Below are 19,377 nucleotides of genomic sequence, written 5' to 3' on the forward strand. Positions count from 1 at the left end.
TGCTGCCCTGCATAGTGTATAGTATGTATGCATGTTTTAGTTTTCATAACCCGGAGCGCTAAAAAAATAACAACAAAGGGCATTACATTTTCCATTCGAAAGGCACTGCGGCAGCTATAATGGCCACCGCATAACAGGCGCACACATACATTCAAACACACACACACACACAGGGCCGAGACAGGACCTTAAATTGTTCAATTCAAAGGCTTCTGCAGAGCATTTACGAGCAACAACGGGAGCAGCAGGCGAATCCTGGGCCAGGACCAAAGGGAAACTCGTTAAATGCCATGGCTGCCTCCTGCATATATTGTTTGTGGCAGCATGTAAAGATGGGCCTCCATTCGAGGCGACTTCAAAAGGGAGTGAAAGTTTTCTTTGTCATCTATTAAGGCATTTCCTGCGAATGATTTATCCAGGCAGAAAAACCTTTGCAGGCTTCAAACGGAGCTGTTAAAGTTGGGCCCACAAAAAAAAAAAAAAAAACGCTTAGGATGTATCCACTCCTTTAACGGAGACCGTAATTTTGCTAACGTTTTCCCCAACTACACGACTCGGTGTGCCCGAGCCAACAAATTAATTAGTTTTCAACACTCGAGTTACTTTAAATGGAAATTCGTATAATTAATTTCGCACACATTGGCACGAGAAGTGCAAAGCAAATCGAAATCAGCAGAGTAGTCGGAAGTGCTTAGTATGCTAAGGCCGAAGTAAAAAGACCTGCTGGGCCAGGTCAGGGGTCACACACTCAGAGACACATATCCATATTGAGACTGTGAGCCATCGGCAGCCAAAGGAAGCAATTTTCCTGCCGAATGCGTTTGCACAAAGCGAAGATATTGCAGAATACACAGATCTATTTGTGTGAGTATGTGAGCATTTGGATGTGCTTGCAGTGGTTCGGTTGTGGCCAGTCGACCAGAACTCCCAGGACTTCAAGGACTCCCTGTGCAATCACTCAAACGGCTAAGAAATCAACTGCCAAAGTCATAAATTTTCGGTTTGCAAACTGAAAATTATTTCAGCATCATCCTTCTCCCTTCGCTGGCAAAAGTTAAATAATGCAAGGACTGCAAGGACGGCATGTGAGTTTGTGTGGGTGTCTATGGCCAGTGAAAAATTGTGCAGAAATATTTAAACTGCAATTCCAAAGCGATTTGTTTTATGGCCCCAATGGCTCGAGCATTGTTTCGCCGGCAGTCAGGACCTAAGCGCTCCGGATCCGGATGCGGATACGGATCGACTTCCGGATTCCACTCCGCTGCACCAGGCGGCGCGGAAAACTTAACTCGGATTTGATGTGGCCAAGCAGCTGTTAATGCTGCATGATTTATGCCCCGTTCCTCCTAGCCAGCTCATTATATGCCACTAAATCAGGGCTGTGAAGGCTGTGTGACCACGTCAATGTCGTTGGGAATTTTTGGCAGTACCAGTCCGGAGAGAGTCCTGCGAGGAGGATGTGTGGTCAATGCACTGCCACTTCCGGTCCCCCCCACTTCCGCTCGGCGGTCGTAAATTTTATGCAGCCGCTTTGCATATCCTCCAGTTATCCCCACTACCCACTTCAGCTTGTTATTTTATCGGAGCGCAGTCTGCACTCCGTTGGAGCTGCCAATTGTCATCGCCAGCCTTCCAAGTCCGCGCTCGCATCCTGGCCATCCTGACAGACCATTGTCCGCCATTGTATCCTTTGGCCAATGATTTGTTTGGCCGCCTGCAGTTGGCTTGTTTTTCTTGGGCACCGCGATAAATCAACACGGGCAACCTCCATTTCGGTGACCCAAAACGGAATGGCCTGAGCTTTAGGATTACTATGCATTAGTACGAAATTAGAACTATTATATTTATGGCGCAAATAGTCTGCACATCATTTATGCAGCGCCCAGGTAAAAGGTAAACGGCAAAAAGGGGTAGAGCAACAAAAATAGAGGAAAAAAAGCCTAAGTCCGTGCACTGGAAAATAATTTTGCAAGGCATAATAACAAAATACTACATTTTTCAATTTCACTGCATACTTCATAATAAGTTCATACGTTGAATCGAAGTTTCCGCTTACGTAAATCATGTTTTATTTTATAAAACTTTTAAAATGTTAAAATGTAACTTTAGAATGTACCTTTCTGGTTTTCTCAGTGTATCCACAGAACCATTAGACACGCCTAGCAGTCACTGTCTGGCGTTGGGCTGTAATAAAAACATAAAATGTTGCACATTATGCAAACAAACCCACATGCACAGTAGCTCCCACACGCACACACACACAGAAACACACATTTCAGCTTTGGCGATGGCGCCGCATGTCTAACGGTTTCGTTCGCCATTTGCAAACACACACGCACGCACACAAGGACGAGGACGAGGACGCACATAGACACTTATGGATACCTTGTGCTGAGCAAACTTCAGGCCCTGTAAGTGTGTGTGTGTGTGTGGAGAACATTAAATTTATTTGAAATTATTATTATGCGCATTTACCTAACATTTGCATAACCGTCAACGGTTTGCAGGATAACAGCAGGAGCCCTTCTCTGTGGGCCAATTTGCGAGTGAAATGTGGCTGGAAGTGGGGAACTGGGCCAGAGCACAAGCAAATGCCAAACAGCTTATAATTTGATTGAAAAGTCCGCGAGGAGTGATCCAGAATGAATCTTTTTTTTGGGGGGGGGGGGGGGGGGGCACGATTTGCCGACTTTCGGCGCATTTATCACGCCGCAGATCCTGCAGTATTTAAATGAAATAGTTTGGCAATTGTTGTGGCAAACAATATTATGCATTCGCTTAATGCGCTAGTTTATGGCGTCAACTGACCGGCATAAATAAGCAGCGATAGAAAAAATGCAAAATGGGAAACAGCACAAAAAAAAAAAAATACATATGAAAATAAAAACATGGGGCATAAATTAAAAGCAACGCGCAGTAGATTCACCCACATCGCACACACAACGCTGCACACACACATCGGAAAATTGTTTTAAATAATTAAATGCTGGCGCTGCACTTATTTACACCATTTGCCAACTGTGTGCACTAGGTGTGCTGCAAAGAGCAAACCAGTTGCCATTGTAACTTTGAGATGCCCTACGCGCATATCAAATTCGTAAGTTATTCAAGGTGAGATTATAATTTTGTTTTATTTACATTTTAAGTGGAGGATAAGCATTTTTTATTAGTGTGCTTGTGCACACAAATATATTGTTGCGTACTTTTAGTCACCTTTTTCCAAGATTCAGGGTGTTGGAAAGTTATTGAGCCCGTAGCTCTTTCCTGAATCCCTCGCATATGTAGGCCACTGAATTCTTGCATAGAGATGTTTTTATGTGTGCCTACACACAATAAAATTATATAAATATTGCACCACTGGCAATGTGGCTGGCTTTTACTTTATTTTACTGGTCGTTCATTTTATCATGATCCGATGATATTTCGTGTGCCACTTTTGTTGCAGGCTCAACAAAGTGTTAGGGGATCGGAGAGCACAAAGGACTGATGGATGGTAACCGATTTCTCACGGCCATCGAAGTTCACAAAAATGTCGAATTCCGTGTCAAAGATGCTGTCCTCGCTGGGTTTCATGGTGAGCACGCCCTTGATGCACTCACCTGCCCTAACAGGCAGTGGTGTCTCCAGATAGAAGACCGTTTGGTTCCAATGGGTCCACGGAGCAGAGGGCGATGTGCTGAAGCTGATCCTTTGCGTACTCTTGCTGAATCCGACATCAAAGTAGGCCACCAGGCCGTGAACCCAGCCATTTCGGCTGACCTTTAGCTCGAATAGCGAACGAGACTTGGCGGATTGGCGGGGCTCGGTGTACAGATCCAGCGATTTGACCAGGCACACCCTGCTCATCATCTGGTCACCGGTCACGTGCTCCACCACCGCCTTGGACTCGCATCTGCGCCGGATGGCGGACAGGTCGAAGCCGTGCACATCGTGCCAGAATCCAAGATCCTGGTCGCGTCCCTTGATGGCCGCCAGATAAAGCTGCGCCGTGTCCGGATAGATGTGGCCTGTGGCCGATAGCCACTTGTCCCGCGCAAATAATAACGACTCGAGCATATTTCCAGAAAACAGGCAGGAGCTGTGGCAAAATAGTTTTGGGCTTAAGGTTATTGAAGTGGAAAATAAGAGGGTAACTGATAATATATATACATAGATAGAAAGTACCTTCTGTTTATTTGGAACTTTCCCTGATTTGCCTACTTACCCCATCCAGTCGCACACTATAATATCCACCTTTTTGATCCCATCAGGCAGTTCAATGTCCTCTACTTTTCCCTGAATCACCTGTATAACTCTGCCGAATTCATTATCCTGGACTACCTGTTGGGCAAATTCCGAAATGGTGGCCGCCTCTACTGCCAGGACCCTTTTGGAACCCGCCTTGGCTGCGAACATCGAAAGGACGCCCATGCCGCAGCCAACATCCAGGACAGTCTTGGAGCGGAAGGATCTCTAAAGGGATCTGTTTAAATACATGTACTACTCTACCCACCTTGTGCCTGAAGAACTCGTTGTGCTGGATGGCCTCGCGGTAGGCTTTAATTCGGACTGAATCCTTCAACAGCCATTCGTGTATCTCAATGCGGCCATAAAGCTTGAAATAATGCTCCTCCTGTCTTCGGCGATCCTTGATGATCTGATTAGCATCGGTGTGGTTTCCATCCATCTTCTCGTCGTCTTTTGCAAGTTCCTCTAACATTTTCAGTTGTAGCAAGCTAGCTTTGCTAAATTCTTTCTATACTGAATAAGCAAAGGTATCTAAATGTAAAGAATTTATTTTTATCCAGGGCTGCATGAGCATAATGGCTATTTCGGCAGGGCTAGTTTTTCATAATTAATTTTTATTTAATTACCACCCGCCGTACCCCGCACGTGCATTAACTAATTAAAAAGCTCATTAGCGTACATAAATCAGCGTTATGCAGACATAAATTTCATTATTACATCCAGCCAGCTACGCTGACCCACTACTTCTCCGGAACAAAAGGACCATGACAAGCTGGGGCAGCAAACAAGTTTGGTGGAGGATGAAGCCACCGGACGAGAGGGATATCATTCACTCCACCAAAGACGGCATCTTCGTCATCGCATCCCTCCGATTCCACGGAAAACAATGTCTTCGTCTAGTCGGGCTGGCAATTATGGTCACACTGCTTCCGGGCATTCCAAATTCGATTGTGCGGATGGGAACGGGAATGGGACCGAGAAAGTGAAAAGTGAAAGATGCTCATCCCGTTCCCAGTTCCCTGTATTCTTGTATCTTTTCTCCTTTTTTGCCTTCAGCAGCAACAATCGTTGGTTTCTTGACTTAAGCAGGGCACAGCAGAGCGTGAAAACATCATAAAGATGAGAAATTATTATCTGCCCCATATCCAGGGGACAGGAGGGGAGCATTTAGCTGCTCTGTTAGCGGCCCTGAATGAAATATCACATCCTGCAGAGGAATAAAAATCAGCGTCGGTAAAAAAATACACATAAGAGAAGTAAGCAGGAAGCATCCGGAGCTCGAACAGGAAGACGAGGATACACACCCACTCCCCCAGATGAACGATAAACGCTCGCAGCGTCAAAAGACAATGATGAGACAGGACGGACCGGGAATGCGAACACAGAAAGAAAATTTTATGTCACTACACATATATAAGTGAACTTAGTAGAAGTATAGAACAAATATGCAAAATATCCTTCGTAATTCTCGAGCTTATTCCATTATTGATCAATCATTTGATATATATATATTGTATTTTTAAACGTGTATAGGTCTTTTGCAGGGCCTAAATCGGGCCAGGAATATGGTAGCTGGCAAATACAGTGAGTAAAACCAGCATCAGAAGTGACGAAAAATTGTAAAAATAAAATATAATGGCAACGCAGGACTGACTCGTCCTGGACTTGGGCGATAATTTTTTATTTGTATGCCCGCCGAAGGCCAATAGCAGGACAAAAGGGGTGACGGGGTGGGTGGCTCACACCCACACACACACACACACAGAGAAAACATACACACACACAGGAGATAAATACAAACACAAGCACTTTGCGGCCATCGCCGTCAAGCTGCGCGTTATCCTTTGTGTAATTTCTGGTTTAATGAGGCGGCATTGGGATGGACGCGCCCACCTCTACAATACGCCCACTTGCAAGGCCATAGGTAAGCATTTTTACACTCATACATTTTTACGACTCGAGCATTAAGTTAAAATTTGTGTTAAATATTTTATTGTTTTTATGGCCACATGAACACCTTGCAGCGACACGAGCCGGGCAAATTATGGTGAGCCCAGCCACTGGGGACCCGGATTCAGAGACAATATTTCTATGTCCTTGGTTATGCACGTCGAGAAAGGAGCCACAAGGAACTGAAAGTAGTTTAATTTTTTATAACAATTTCCTATTCACATGAATTTCGATTTTTACAATCAAAGGGTAATTATGGTTGTTACCTTAAAGCAATTCGTTTTGATCGTTTTGTTTAAATGCTTTTTGGATTGATAACAGAAAACTTAAAATAGCTAATATATAATTTCAATGTGATGTAGTTTGACTTTGGCAGCTTAATGGAAACTATGCAACTGCTACGAACACAAGCAGTAATCTAGTTTTTAAACTAACTCATTTTTCTCAATGTTTGCAAAAGCATATTTTCACCCATAACACGTGCGGCTGTTTCTCTGGAGAACTGGACACTGACTACGTGCGGTCATTAATAGTTGGCAACTGCTCCTGGATTGTCTCGCTCATACACGATAATCTCGACACCTCCTGGGCCTTTCGGCCCAAACAAATCGAGATTTGGGCGATTATGAAATTGGCAATTAGTTGACTGTTGTGTGACAGCTGTTCGATTTCAGGTAGCATCGACTTTGAGCCCAGCATATGGCTGGCTCTTCAGCACACTCAAGCATTCAGGGAATCGCACTTGACAGCCGTGAAGCGTCGACTCTTAGACGAACGAGCCACTTTGGGAGGCGTTCACCTGTCTGAAGTCAGAAATTAGTGACTTGGTTTGCTCGTCGTTGGTGTGTTAGGGAGAGGGGGAGTGGGGAAGGACCTATTAACGGACCGGGTGAATTATGATTACGGGATGGCATGCATGGCTTTATAGCATGTAGCCCCCGATTATGTGCAGATTTATTGCAGCTAAAAATCAACGCTAATATAATGCATAAATCAGAGTGCCAAAATCAACATATATGTAGTAGGTACTCTCTTGTGTGTGTGTGTGTGTGTGCCAGTGCACCAGAAGGAGGTCCTGCGAAGGATTCGCCAGAGTGGCCTGTGAACCAAGTGAAATTCAGCGAAAACGAAACATTTTGCCAAAGTTGTTGGGTGGCAAAAGTGGGTGTTGCGAGTGGGTGGTGCCGAATCGGGTGGTGATTCTCAGAGAGCAAAAGAGAGAAAGAGGCCAGCATATTGAGGGCGTCTCTCAGCAGGATTTTGTCTTTGCAGATTTTCGCGCAGTCGCACTGATTTCCCAACTTCCAGTGGCGGAGTTTTCCTCTCGCTCGGTCTGCAAGGGAAATATTCTGTCGCTCGAGCACGGGGAAACTGGGTTTTCTCGGCCACGGCAGCAGATGTTGGCTAATTGAAGCATTACAACGTAGGTCAGGCTCACCCTGAGTTGTGGGAACTTTATGACTGGCCAAAAGTGACGATGCGAATGGACCGTCGAGGCTGCACGGACCACCAAATGCAGGTAGAAATCATAGATCATCGCTGATGATGTACCACATTCTTGGGCATAATTAAAAAGCCATTTAAGCGGGGGGTTCGCTCGCATTATCCAATTATATGGCCCATGGCAGGGGCCTACGCTACGGTTCTTTGGCTACTCAAACAGAAATGTTTTGGGTGTTTGGCACTTAACACATTTCCACATGGCTTCACTCTTTCAACTTTGAGCGGGCTGCGCAGGCGCTTTTCGCCTTTTCTGAGCGCCAAACGAGTTGGGAGTTTGGCGGTGAAACTGGTTTTTGGGTCACAGTCACATCGAAGGGCCCGCCGACAGTTGAGAACAGGTAAACTCGAGATAATTATTCAATGAAGCCGAGCGGCCGCGCAGAAGGGCTTCCCACACACAAAAAAAAAAAAACATTGGTAAAGTGTTGACCAAAGAGTTTTGGTAACTGCAGCGCTAAAACAAATATTCAAGCAAGCCTTGGAAATCATGCAAATATCTGAATGTATTAGGTGTTTTCTTAGGTCTCATTTCTACAAGAACAATTGCTGGAAACATATTCCTGGCCTGAATTACACCGCATTTGTTTCGAGTGCACTGCACTCCCCTGAATTCTCGTGGTTCTCTGCTGTCCGGTCCGTCGTCGTCGGAAAGCCATGTCAAAGGGTTAGGACAGGTTCGCTGGCCACATTCGCTCGGCCCGAAGCTGAATCGGAATATGGCATTAGCCAGCATCATATAGTATAAGAGAGTATAGGCTCTCTCTTTCTCGCCGAAGCAGCGCGCTCTCTCGCTCTCTCTCTCTCTCGCAATCTCTCTGTTCGTGCAGCAAATGCCGTCTCTTTTTCGAGTGGCAAATCGAGCACTCCTGACGCAGATTCAGTACTCAATTGTTGTTCCACCACGGCGTACGTGAACGCGGACGAAATCCGTAGAGTCCAAAGCAATCAGAAATCCCATTTCAATCGCAGCGTTCAGTGGCCGTAAGTGCTGTCTCGCTCTCGCCTTTTCCCAGTGTCTCTGTGTGTGTGTGCGTGTGTTTGTGTGCGACTAGGAAAATTGTTCAAGTTATGGATACGCAAATTGATGGAAAATGATGAGTGAATAAAAGAAAAACAAAGCAAAAAGCGGGCGGCAATCAAGCGGAACGTCACAAATTCAAATCACCACCGGAAAAGGGGTGGGAAAACGCTCTCCCAATTGTGCGTGTGTGTGCGTACATATGTGTGTGTGTCTGTGCTGAAGTGGAAATTCGCTCGCGTTTTCGGCGCTTTTCACGCTCCTTTGGCCAGAATCGGAAAAACAGGACCACACCCGCGCGGGTGCAAAACTTGAAAATGGGGAAGAAAAAAAAAGCAGCAGAACAGCCAAGAAAAACAGCGCTGCAAGAAAAATTCCAGTTTCCCAAAGGATCGCAAAGAGAGTGACAGAGAGTTATAAGAGACATTTCTGAAAACTTGTACTGGCTGCAAAGTTCTCAATGGGGGGGTTTTTCGGGCCAGGACAGTTGCGCAAGTGAGCAGTTACCGTTATTGGGGAATTTTGGCCAACAAGATAGCCGTTACGCATCAGCTGATTGCTTGGAAGGGAAAATAGAAGGACCTTTTCCAACAGACATACCAGCATATAGAAACTTAAGAATATTTTAATTTTTAAAAATATTTAAAGTTTCAACAAAGAGTCTGTTAAATATTTATTTTTAAAACTTTATCAATACCAATATCCTTTATGGAAATATCTAATGATGTTAGGCAGCGTTGAAAATATTAAAACAACAAGTTTCCTATCCTAATGTTTTAGCACCAGCTTGATAACTTTTCGAGCATAGCTTGCTCAAAAAATTGCCAAAAAATTAAACCCCATATTTTCCCGCTGAGCACTTTTCCCCACTGCCTTGGAAAACTGGTTCTCTCTGTTTCTGCTTTTTGGCCTGTGCAGCCGTCGCGATTTTCCAGCGAGCTGTTCGACAGGCCCGTCGTCAGTCGGAGTTTTCAAAAAACGCCAGGCAATTGGTGTGGCGGCGACGCACAGCTGTGAGTTTCAGTTTATGGTTTCGACCTGTGATTTTGGCCCGACCAAGTGGAAAAAACAGTGGGAGGATGCTAATAAAGCAGCTCGCCAAGTGACAATTATATAATGCATATAAGGCGTATAGTTCGTATAGGGCGTACATATAAGGCGTAGCCACCGCATTGACCCATGAGTCACGTGTTTCGGAGTGTGTGCCGCAGTGAAATCCACAAATGCCGAAGGACCTTTATTTGTTGACCAGACCCAGTGGTGACAATTGCCACAACCCATGCTCATATTTTTGATTTTACGCCGTATTGATTTTATTTGTTGTGCATAAAAGGCGCGTTTATACGCAGAGTCCTCGCATCGCCATTCATTTTACGCCTTATGTCTTATGAGTTTTGCCTTTGTTCTGAAGCACTCAATCAACCATTTCCCCCAATCAAATTGGAATAACATAAAAATCCTTTGTGCAGCCCCACGTAAAAGTCAACGGTTTCAAAGTCCTTCGTCAAACGCATACGCCCAGTGTACTCGAAGTGGAAAGTGTCATAAAGTATGCGATTATCCTGTAAACAAAGTGTAAAACGCGCCCAGTAAACGCCGAAAACGAAAGGCGAACAGCAAACAACTCCCGGATTTTACGACTTGAGCAATCAAACTCGCCTGGTCACTCACCAACTTGAGGACTCCCGGACTGTAGGACTCCAGGAGTGCAGGACTCTTGGAATTGGCCAGTACACAACTATAGAATTGGATCTGGGCACGTCGTATAATGATTGCGCAAGTGAGGTGAGTCACCACCCATTAGGGTCCAAAATGTCGATATACTCTAAATTGTAATGTAAGCGAAATCCTCGGGGAAAACTACTGCAGCTACAACAGCTACAGCAGCAACTAAAACTAAAACATCGCCAATTGCACACACATCGAACAGAACAATCAAATGCTCCAATGTCCGCAGGCAAGAATTTAATTAAAATTTATGAAATTTCAATTACATCGGCAAGTGTAAATAAGTGCGGTTGCGAGCATTACGGGCCCAATTCAATTACGAAATTTTCAAAAGGCCAGAAAAAAGTACTCTGGCCCAGAAAAACAAACAATCGAACCGAACCGAACTGAACTGGGCCAGAAAGCAGAAAACAAACGGCAAATGCCAGGCGGGAATCGAAGGGATCGGTTTTCGAGAGGGGATTGCAGTTTCGGTGGCTCGAAACGGATGGAGGGGCTTGATTGGTTTTGTGGCTTTGTATCTTGCTAGGAGGAGCTTCCAGCGTGGCTAGATCTGACCATCTGTAGTTCGAAATAACAAAGCAGCAAACATGTGTAACCGATGACGACAAAGACGGGGACAGATGATAAAGACAAAGGGTTATTAGTGGTTCCGTTGGCCAGGAAATTGCAATTCCCATAGAGGGACACACCATACGGATACGGATCCATGGCTTTGCGCTTCGCTTCAATCGCTCCACTCGCCTCTTGGCAGTCATTTATTCGAATATTCGAATTTCCACCCCGCCCCACAAATGCTTAATATTGATAAATGAAGTAGTTGTTTGCCCATTTCGCTCCACACAAAATGGGCTTACTACGCCCACTCCAAGGAAATACGGAGTAAATTTGGGCCTGTCTGTCGACGGGTCCCTGAAATGCCAGCAATCATCGGTGGATCGATTTACCATTACATTTGGTGCATGCCAGATATTTACATGTAAATATATAAAGGCTGTAAGTGGGTGCTTGCGTGACTGCCGACTAAGGTCACTTGGTAACCTATTCAAACGAGTTACGACCTCGCTTAGCGGCGATAACGATAACGATAGCGATAACTATGCTCGCACACGAATGCAGGCAAAAGCGACGCGCCATAAGTGTAAACATAAACAAGAAATTGGGGTCACAGCTTCGATTATCGGAGATTTGTATATACTCTTTTCCTGTTTGGTATAAACAAAATATTATTCAATGGAAGCGAAATATTTACATATTGTTCTATCAATCTATCAAGGGGATTTCCTAACCTGTAACCTATTTTGCAGCAGATATAGGTTATATTCCACATGATTTTTGAGCTTATTTAAAATTTTAAAGGCAGCTTTTCTTTTACTTACCGAATCTTGATATGTCCGAGATTATGCAAGTTTAAATTGAATCAGTTATCATATAAACTGTTTTAATGATTTCTTGGCTCACCAAATTCTGCTGAAAAGAAAGTGTACCTATATTTTCGTTACGAAAGATCAAAACAAAAGCCATGCGGGGTACGGAAGCTGTGGTCAGTCAGTCAGTGAGTCTGCTTAGAGTTTTTTTTTTTTTCGTTTTTTCGTGTTTTCGCTGGAATTTGTTGGCTTCGGGATCCGAGCCAGATTATCCAACAATGTGAACTAGAGTGGACGCAAAAGCAACAACATCGGGCCTGAGAACTTTATCAGCCACTCTGTGTTTGTGGTATACACACACTCCGCACTCTCTCGATCTCCATTTCCATCTCCATCTCGATCGGACAACTCCAGAGTTGGCGCCCAAAAAACTGGCGCACATAATGGGACCGAGCGAAACTCGAGCCCAAAACACAAAGCACAAAAAGTTCGAGATGAAGGCGTAGAAGTTTGGATGTCGTCGGATGGCAGGGGAGGCTTGGGGTCTCGAGATCGGTTTACACTTGGGGCTAACTGGTACATACGGGCTATGTACATCTACATCATCGGACTTCAGGTCTCAGCCTGGGTTCTCAGGTCCCAGGTCTTCACGTATAAGAGAGCCGGACGACTCGAACTTGTTTTTCTTTTGCCACGATAGATACACAGAATTTCCTGCAGCAGCCGTTTGTTCCTGTATTGACGTCAGATGGAAACACCGAATGCAATTTGCAGTCGACGATCTTGGTGCAATGGCAACAACAGAGGACAGGTAGAAACACGGAGAGAAAACTAATAGTACAACAAAGAAAAATGTACAATAGATGCCTCTCCTTACAATTTTGAATAATGAAAAATCTAATTTCTTTGCTATTCGTTTTGGTTAAAGGGCTGCAGAAAATGTAGTTGTTAGCTGGATTTTTTTGCCAGTGCAGGGAAACCAACTTCCAAACATTCCCACACAAGTCGCTCAGGTGAAGTTGGGCGGGAACGTTGAATGGTGGTTGTTGGTAGTAATGGCACCACATGCAGGGCTTCGCCTGTAGGTGCACCACTCAGACCCGCACTCATCGCACCTCTCGGCACCACTCACCCACATCCTGGTGACGCTTTGTTCTGGCCTCTTGTTTTTCTGTTTTTGTTGGAACTTTACACTCCATTGGCAGTGAAGCGTTAAAATTGACCCAGTTGTTGATTTATTTTTACTGCTCTTCGGGCTGGGCAATGCAAGGCGACTGAGTTGTGGCGTTTCGCCTGCAATTGGATGATGGCCCGGGCCCGGACTGGCAAAAAATAATTCAAATTGAAATGCAGGAAAAAGCGGAAAACAATCCGAATTTGCGTTCCCATTTAAATGCATGAAACTCGCATTTCCGAATATTCGAGGAGTCAGCACGATCTGACTTCACTCGAATCGAATCGAATAGAGTTGAGTTGAGGCGAGTCGAGTAGAAGGAAAACGAATGAATCGCTTTAAGGTCTCGAGCTCCGTGCACGAATGCATTTTCAATTTGCTGGCTGAAAAATTCCGGAGACGAGATGGCTGAGAGGCAGCAAGTTTGCAGTTGAAGTTGAAAATTGTTTGCATTTTTGTGCTTACGATAAAAAATAAGTACTGGTTTTTTATATGGTGGACGGCCCTCCTCTTCCCAGATAAAAAACAAAACACAAAAAAAAAAAGGAAACGTAAGAAAACTCTGGCAGAGACAACTTGGCCGTCCCTCGTTTTGTCTCGTTGTTACTTCACTTTTAATAACTATGCTGGCTGCTTTTTGTTTTCTTTGGGCCAAAGTTCTGGCCAAGAGAAAGGGGACTGCTAGGGGAATTGTCGAGCGGCAAGAAGCTGAAAGTTGAAGTGCAAAGCCGGGGAAATTAAAATATTTCCATACTGCATTTGAATAAAATGTAGCGGGATTGGGCAACCATAAGTTGGTTAACCAATTCGAAGGACACGAAAAGGCGGAGCCCTAAACACTTTTTCCTGGGCCCGTTTTGCTGTTCATTATTTCGTAGCGACCATTAAAGTAATTTGCCACACTTGTCGCCGGCCATTAGGCCCCATTAAAGCGCAATCAGAAATCTTGTTTCCCTTCCACTCCTTGACCAATACTCGAGTATCAATTTGCAGAACGAACCAAAAAGTTGCCAAAGTGTTGCCTCTGCACGAAACCCTTTTTATTAGTTTTGAGATATCGACAGGACGAACCAGGACGACCAGCAGGGGACTGGCTTTTAATAAGGCCATTGAGGCCACAGCGGCAAATAGTTCAATGGACTCGTCAAATCGCCCGTCTTGCTATTGGTGTGTGTTTTACCCCAGCTTAGCCGGGAAAATCAATATCCTGGCAAGGTCCTGGGCTCCTTTGTTGGCCTGCGCTCGCTGAAAAATGTTTGAGTTCTGAAAAAATAAGTGTCCATTCATCCGCTTTGCCTGCACGGCGCAAAGATATGAAATACTTTATTTAAATTCCAAGGATTTATCTACGCAAAGCTGAGAGGGCAGCGAATCAAGGAAAACGCATTTCCAATTTCTTCATTCAGTTTATTTTTGAAATATCTGTGCGCACTTTTAGGACTTCGTTTCAAGTTCTTTTGATCCAAATTAAAAATTAATTGATTGTAAGAAGTTTTCTATAGAAGACATTCAACTTTTATGTGGAAAACATGTAAAAGTCATGCCTTACAAACTACGATTATATGACTTAAGTGGCAAATATATTTAGCTCGGATCTCGTTATTTCTCTCTCTGTACAAAACAAACATTTGCATCTGGTCGGGAGTGGAGGTCCTGGCTCTGGGGCGTTGTTGTTTACTTATTCAATTTGGAGCTGTTTGAACTGCGCTGATATGCCCATTACAAGGTGCCCTGCCAGCCATCGAGTGTACGACGTGCTCCATGGCGTATACGTAATTACGTTTGTCGCTGCCACATTGCCGCCCCTCCCACACCGCGTTCCCCTCCGATTGCCACTTTAAAGCATGGAAATTTATTTATTGCATAATGGGAAAAGTTTTGCACTTCAGTCATGATTTGCCCCGCCGTGTCCCACTCCATGCTCGTCTCCATCTTGTGCTATTCAACTCGCAGCATTTCATTTGATGCAGCGGCCAAAAGACGTGCGTAAACAGGGTGGCCAGGATCCAGGGACCCTGGGATCCTTTAGCCAAGTCGAGCGTCGAGTGCTAAACTTTTTTGCCCGAATCCCGTTTGTTTTTTTTTTGTTTTCCTTCACCCGCCCGAACTCGAAATCAACTTTATGCCGAGGCAACGGCAGCAAAGTTTATGGTCATGTCCGCTGGCCGGGGGTCGGAAAAGCGAGGAAAATCGGGAGGCGGGAGTTTCCAGGGGTGGCCGTTCATTAGCGTTGCCATTACATTTATTTATTTTTCTTCATTCCGTTCTGTTTCGCTGTGCGCAGGATGTCTGATATACTGGCACAGCGATGAGAAGGCATCCTTCCCTTCCTTCCCTTCACAGTGAGTACGAAAAGTCGTGAGCAGGGCAGAGCAGAGAAGCAGAGAGACTAAAGTCCACTTTAGTTAGTGCGAGAGCTTTAGTTTCAACAAGTTTTAAAAAAGTTAAATGAGACACACGAACTTCGCATAATAGTAGGAGTGGAGAATTCAGCTCTAGGACAGTAATCAGGTTTTGAGCGGCTCAAAGTCAAAGAAAATTCCTCTGCACGCATGTCTGCAGTTATTAGACCTGCGTGTCTTCAGTTGAATTGCGGTTTTTATTTCTGGGTATCCTTACAGGATTTATGAGCCAACAGACCCGACAGAACCGACAGGGAAAATGAATACAACGCGAAAGCCGAAGCAAACCGAGATGGAAAAGTTTGCTAAATTTTCACTTCCGCCGCCGCTTTTCTTTTGCGCCTTTGATATTCCTTTTCACTCGTCCATTCGCCGACTGCATAAATAATAACACAAACTTTTATTATTAATTTTGCTTAATCGAAATGCCGCAATTAAGCATGAAGCGTAAAAGTTTTCCTTCGTTGTCCTCGGCCACTCCTTCTTTTGCCTTAACGCCCAGCTGACCTCCCCCGTCCTCCTCCTTTATTTTTAGTTCGCGGAATAATTTTGCACTTTTACTCCGCCGAATGTTTTCTAAGAAAAAGTTGGACGGCGATGGCGGTTTCTTTTTGCTACAGAAACAGAGCGCAAAGTTTTCTGCACTTTCCGAAATATTATTAAGAATTTAATTGCTTCAAAGCGCCAACTTTTCCCAGTCCAAGCTGGGCGTTTCCATCCAGGATAATTTCGAAAAACTGTAAAGCGCATAAGCGGGCATCGTTGCGGCCAAGAAATTTGCCGAGTCACATGGCCAAATACAATGGTCAATAAGTAAGCGTCACAAGTGAAACAATCCATTACGGAATCGTTGCGCACAAAAGGGCTGATGTGAATGAAAATTTTGTTGCGTAATGGGTCAGCGATAAGAAAGTGAAAACTAAATGAGAAGCACAAATAAATTGTAAAAAGTGGGCATAAACGACACACAACACCAATGCTCGACTCATTTCCTGCCCGTTGCCATCGCACATCGTTTGAAATTAAATTTCAAAGGACCGGGACCATTAGACGGCCCATTACTGGCCTCCTTTTTTGTCCAGAGGTCCTGTCTGTGCCGGCCCTGTCCCTTCGAGAAGAATGCCCCACACCACCCCCCCGCCCACCACATTCGGGGGCTGGACAGGAACCCGCAAACATCCTGTTGATGTCAGCAAATTTTATTTATTTGTGGTTCGTGTTGTATTACAGCATTTTAGAGCAATTAAAATTGTACAATGGCCGGGGCATTTTGCATGGCCCATCGAAAAACTTGGCCACAGTCTATTTGGCCGCATTTTTTAGATCATTTAGCCAGCCGCACAAGTGCCTAATGATATATTGACTTAGCCTGCGCCCGCTGCTGTTTTTCAAACTTTTATGGCCATTCTTGGTCTAATTGCCCGCGGCGGGAAGGTAAAACTCATTAGATTAAGTGATAGCAGTTCTCTTTATGGCCCTATATCTTGCCAGGAATTAGCTGAAAAATAGCCAAAGATGTTGGACGCTGGATGGTTGGAAAAAGAAAGAAAAAAAAAAAAACGTTAAAGAATAATCGAATGAAAGTGGTTCTCTGCCATAATAGCTGCTCCAAATTGCCGAGCACTGTCAATGCAGCTCGGGAATTGCAACTGGTTCCATTGTTCTCTCGCTTTGGCCTACTTATTCAGGCCCTCTCCGGTTTTTCTACTTCGCTAACAAGCTTACGGACGGATAGCCTACGGGTTCATTCCCCAATTGTAATCCAAACAAGCGGAGAATGTAAAGTGGCAAGGGGCGTTCCATTTCATTAATGTTTCAAGGCGTGACACGCTGCGTATGAGTGATACTAAAAACGAAGCTACATTGTAAACACAAAAATTAGTGGATACTAGGTTTTAAAAATCACTTGTGCAGGTGTTTAATACAATAGTATACAGCACTTAAAGTTTATACTTGTATATTTCATTAAAGGTTCTTTTCTTCCTGTGCAAGGATGGAAAACTCGCACACGAAATGGCCCTCTTCTTAGCAGTTTTCAACGCAGTGTGCAAAAGTTGTAAAATTTGTGTTGTTTTGCGCCAAAGGCACACATCCAAGATACATACACAGCACTTGGGGCAAAAACAAGAAGCCGAGGGCCTGTCGAAATTTCTTGGGGTGTGGCAGCGACAAGTCCGTGAATAAGTCCGTACTCTTCGGTCCGGAGTCCTTATTCCCAGGTCCGTAGACTAGGCACTCGGCTTTATTGGAGTGCAATGAGCTGTAGTCTGGTGCCCGTCCTGATGCCAAGTTGTTGCGCACAACATGCTTAATTAGTTTCTGAAACCAAAGGGGCTGCGGTCCAGGGTTTAGAGGTCGTTGGGCGGTGCGGGGCGTGGCAATTCTTAGCCATGTGTGAGTCAAGTGAAAATAATTTGCGGCTTCCAGTTTCGGTTGGCCAGCAGCGAGGGTTTTTAATTAAAAGTGCCTCTGCTGCCCGCCAACCTGGCCGACCCCATCCATCATCAGCAATCCCCAGAACGCAATGCAAATGAGCGCCAAGTAGCCCGTCGTCCGTGGACGGAAGATCCGCAACGGAGATGTGGTGGCTGTGTTTACGGCGGAATCCCGAATCCTCAATTCTGCGCCGTGTGTGCAGCCAACCAAAAAGCACCAGCAAACGGCGGCGGAAGCGGATGCCATAAAGTGCTGCCACCGCATGGGTCGAAAATAAAATGGCCGCCGTGCGAGGAGGCGGCGGACATGGAGAACTACACTGAGCGCAAAATTATGAGCAAAGGGCATTTTTTAGGAATAGGAATATTGAGATTTTAGCGATTTAAACAAGGGTTTGTTACTTAAAAATGGGTTTGTATAATTCGTATTAGATAAAAGGTTGATACGTTAAGATAAGATACATTTTTTTCCGAGTGTATGGGAATGTGCAGCGGGCTTCGTGACGAATGCTGGTGCGTGGGAAAGAGGCACTCACACACACACACACACACACACATTTTAATGACATCGACGTGGCCGACAATTCAGTTATGGGTCTCATGGCACACCAACCAGCATAGCACACAAAAACAAAAATGGCAATGAGAGGGGGGCGAACCAATCAACTGATTTAGTGCACGATGGGCTGGCCCCCTGTCCTTCTACTCATTCCTTGTCGTCCTTTCTGGTCCTGGGGTATCAGCAAATGCAATTCGTTTGCTGATTTGTCATTGTTTGGTATGCCGGCTGTCCCCACAGCTCAACTTGAGCTGATTTACAAATGAAATCATACGCCATGGCGGGCATTTCGGTAATGAAAATTCAGTCATAAGGGAAATCATTTTTCCGGCTTTTGTTCTATTTTGGCTGTGCCTGTGTGCCCATGCCCGTGCATCCTTTTTTGTGGCGAACAGGACGAACGGGCACCGCACACTTAATGCGATTTTTGCTGCTTGCTTGTTGCCTGGGCTCTTAGTTTGGGTGTGGTTTGCAAAAGGGCGGATGATATGTAGGTGGATGTGGGCCGCAGGACGAGCCCAGTGGCGCTGAGGGATTCGAGTGCGCTCTATAAATAAATTTCGTTTTAATAAACTTGTCATAATGGCGCTGGCAGCGCAAAAAGTTTTAATAATGCTCCACAAACCTTGACGTTATTAAAATTTTACATGTCATGCCAGAAAGGATTAAATTCAACGCACATGGACTCCCAGTGCGTGTGTGTATGTGTGTTAGTGTGTGCTTGTGTGTGTACTATTCTGTTCGCCACTCTCTCACCGGATGTATTAAGTTATGCATTAAAATGGCACTAATGACGTTTATACAGCTCTGTCAGCCACGAAACTTTCCTCGCACATACAAACACATCCTGGGGGGGGGGGGGGGAAAGCTTTGCTCGAGTTACTTAATTGCAGTGACAACATTGAGTAAGGAAAAAGCAAAGGCTTTTCACCCTTCATCTTGTTTTTCCTCTGGCATCCCTTCAGGAATGAAAATCGCTACAAAAATGCTTTGCCTGCAATTTAAAATGTCTGT

At 44.9% G+C, this 19,377-nt stretch overlaps 2 protein-coding genes across 12 annotated transcripts in view; one reads left to right on the forward strand and one right to left on the reverse strand.

Annotated features, from left to right (window-relative positions):
- Nucleotides 1-3,104: 3,104 nt before the first annotated feature.
- On the reverse strand, nucleotides 3,105-6,733 carry Art2 (Arginine methyltransferase 2). 2 transcript variants are annotated; one of them, NM_001298671.1, is made up of 4 exons: nucleotides 6,609-6,733; nucleotides 4,493-4,758; nucleotides 4,205-4,434; nucleotides 3,105-4,078 (listed from the first exon to the last, which is right to left on the reverse strand). In NM_001298671.1, exons 2-4 carry the CDS (start codon nucleotides 4,697-4,699, stop codon nucleotides 3,448-3,450), a joined length of 1,068 nt encoding a protein of 355 aa, NP_001285600.1. In that variant the 5' UTR covers nucleotides 4,700-4,758; nucleotides 6,609-6,733; the 3' UTR covers nucleotides 3,105-3,447. The 2 variants fall into 2 exon arrangements, with proteins under 2 accessions (NP_001285600.1, NP_608821.1); NM_134977.2 differs by lacking the exon at nucleotides 6,609-6,733 and having other exon boundaries at nucleotides 4,493-4,724.
- Nucleotides 6,734-8,556: 1,823 nt separating this feature from the next.
- Nucleotides 8,557-19,377, forward strand: part of tutl (turtle) — a 40,634-nt gene continuing 29,813 nt past the window's right edge. For 8 of the 10 annotated variants that reach the window (NM_001273091.1, NM_001316379.1, NM_001316378.1 and 5 more), the window contains exons 1-2: nucleotides 8,557-8,661; nucleotides 10,168-10,483. The gene's annotated coding sequence lies outside the window, so the exon portion shown is untranslated. Of the gene's footprint in view, nucleotides 8,662-9,658; nucleotides 9,712-10,109; nucleotides 10,484-19,377 lie in introns of those variants that run through there. The other 2 variants (NM_001273090.1, NM_001169398.1) reach the window with 2 other exon arrangements.

This window comes from Drosophila melanogaster, chromosome 2L (assembly GCF_000001215.4).
Source record: "Drosophila melanogaster chromosome 2L".
NCBI lineage: Eukaryota > Metazoa > Arthropoda > Insecta > Diptera > Drosophilidae > Drosophila > Drosophila melanogaster.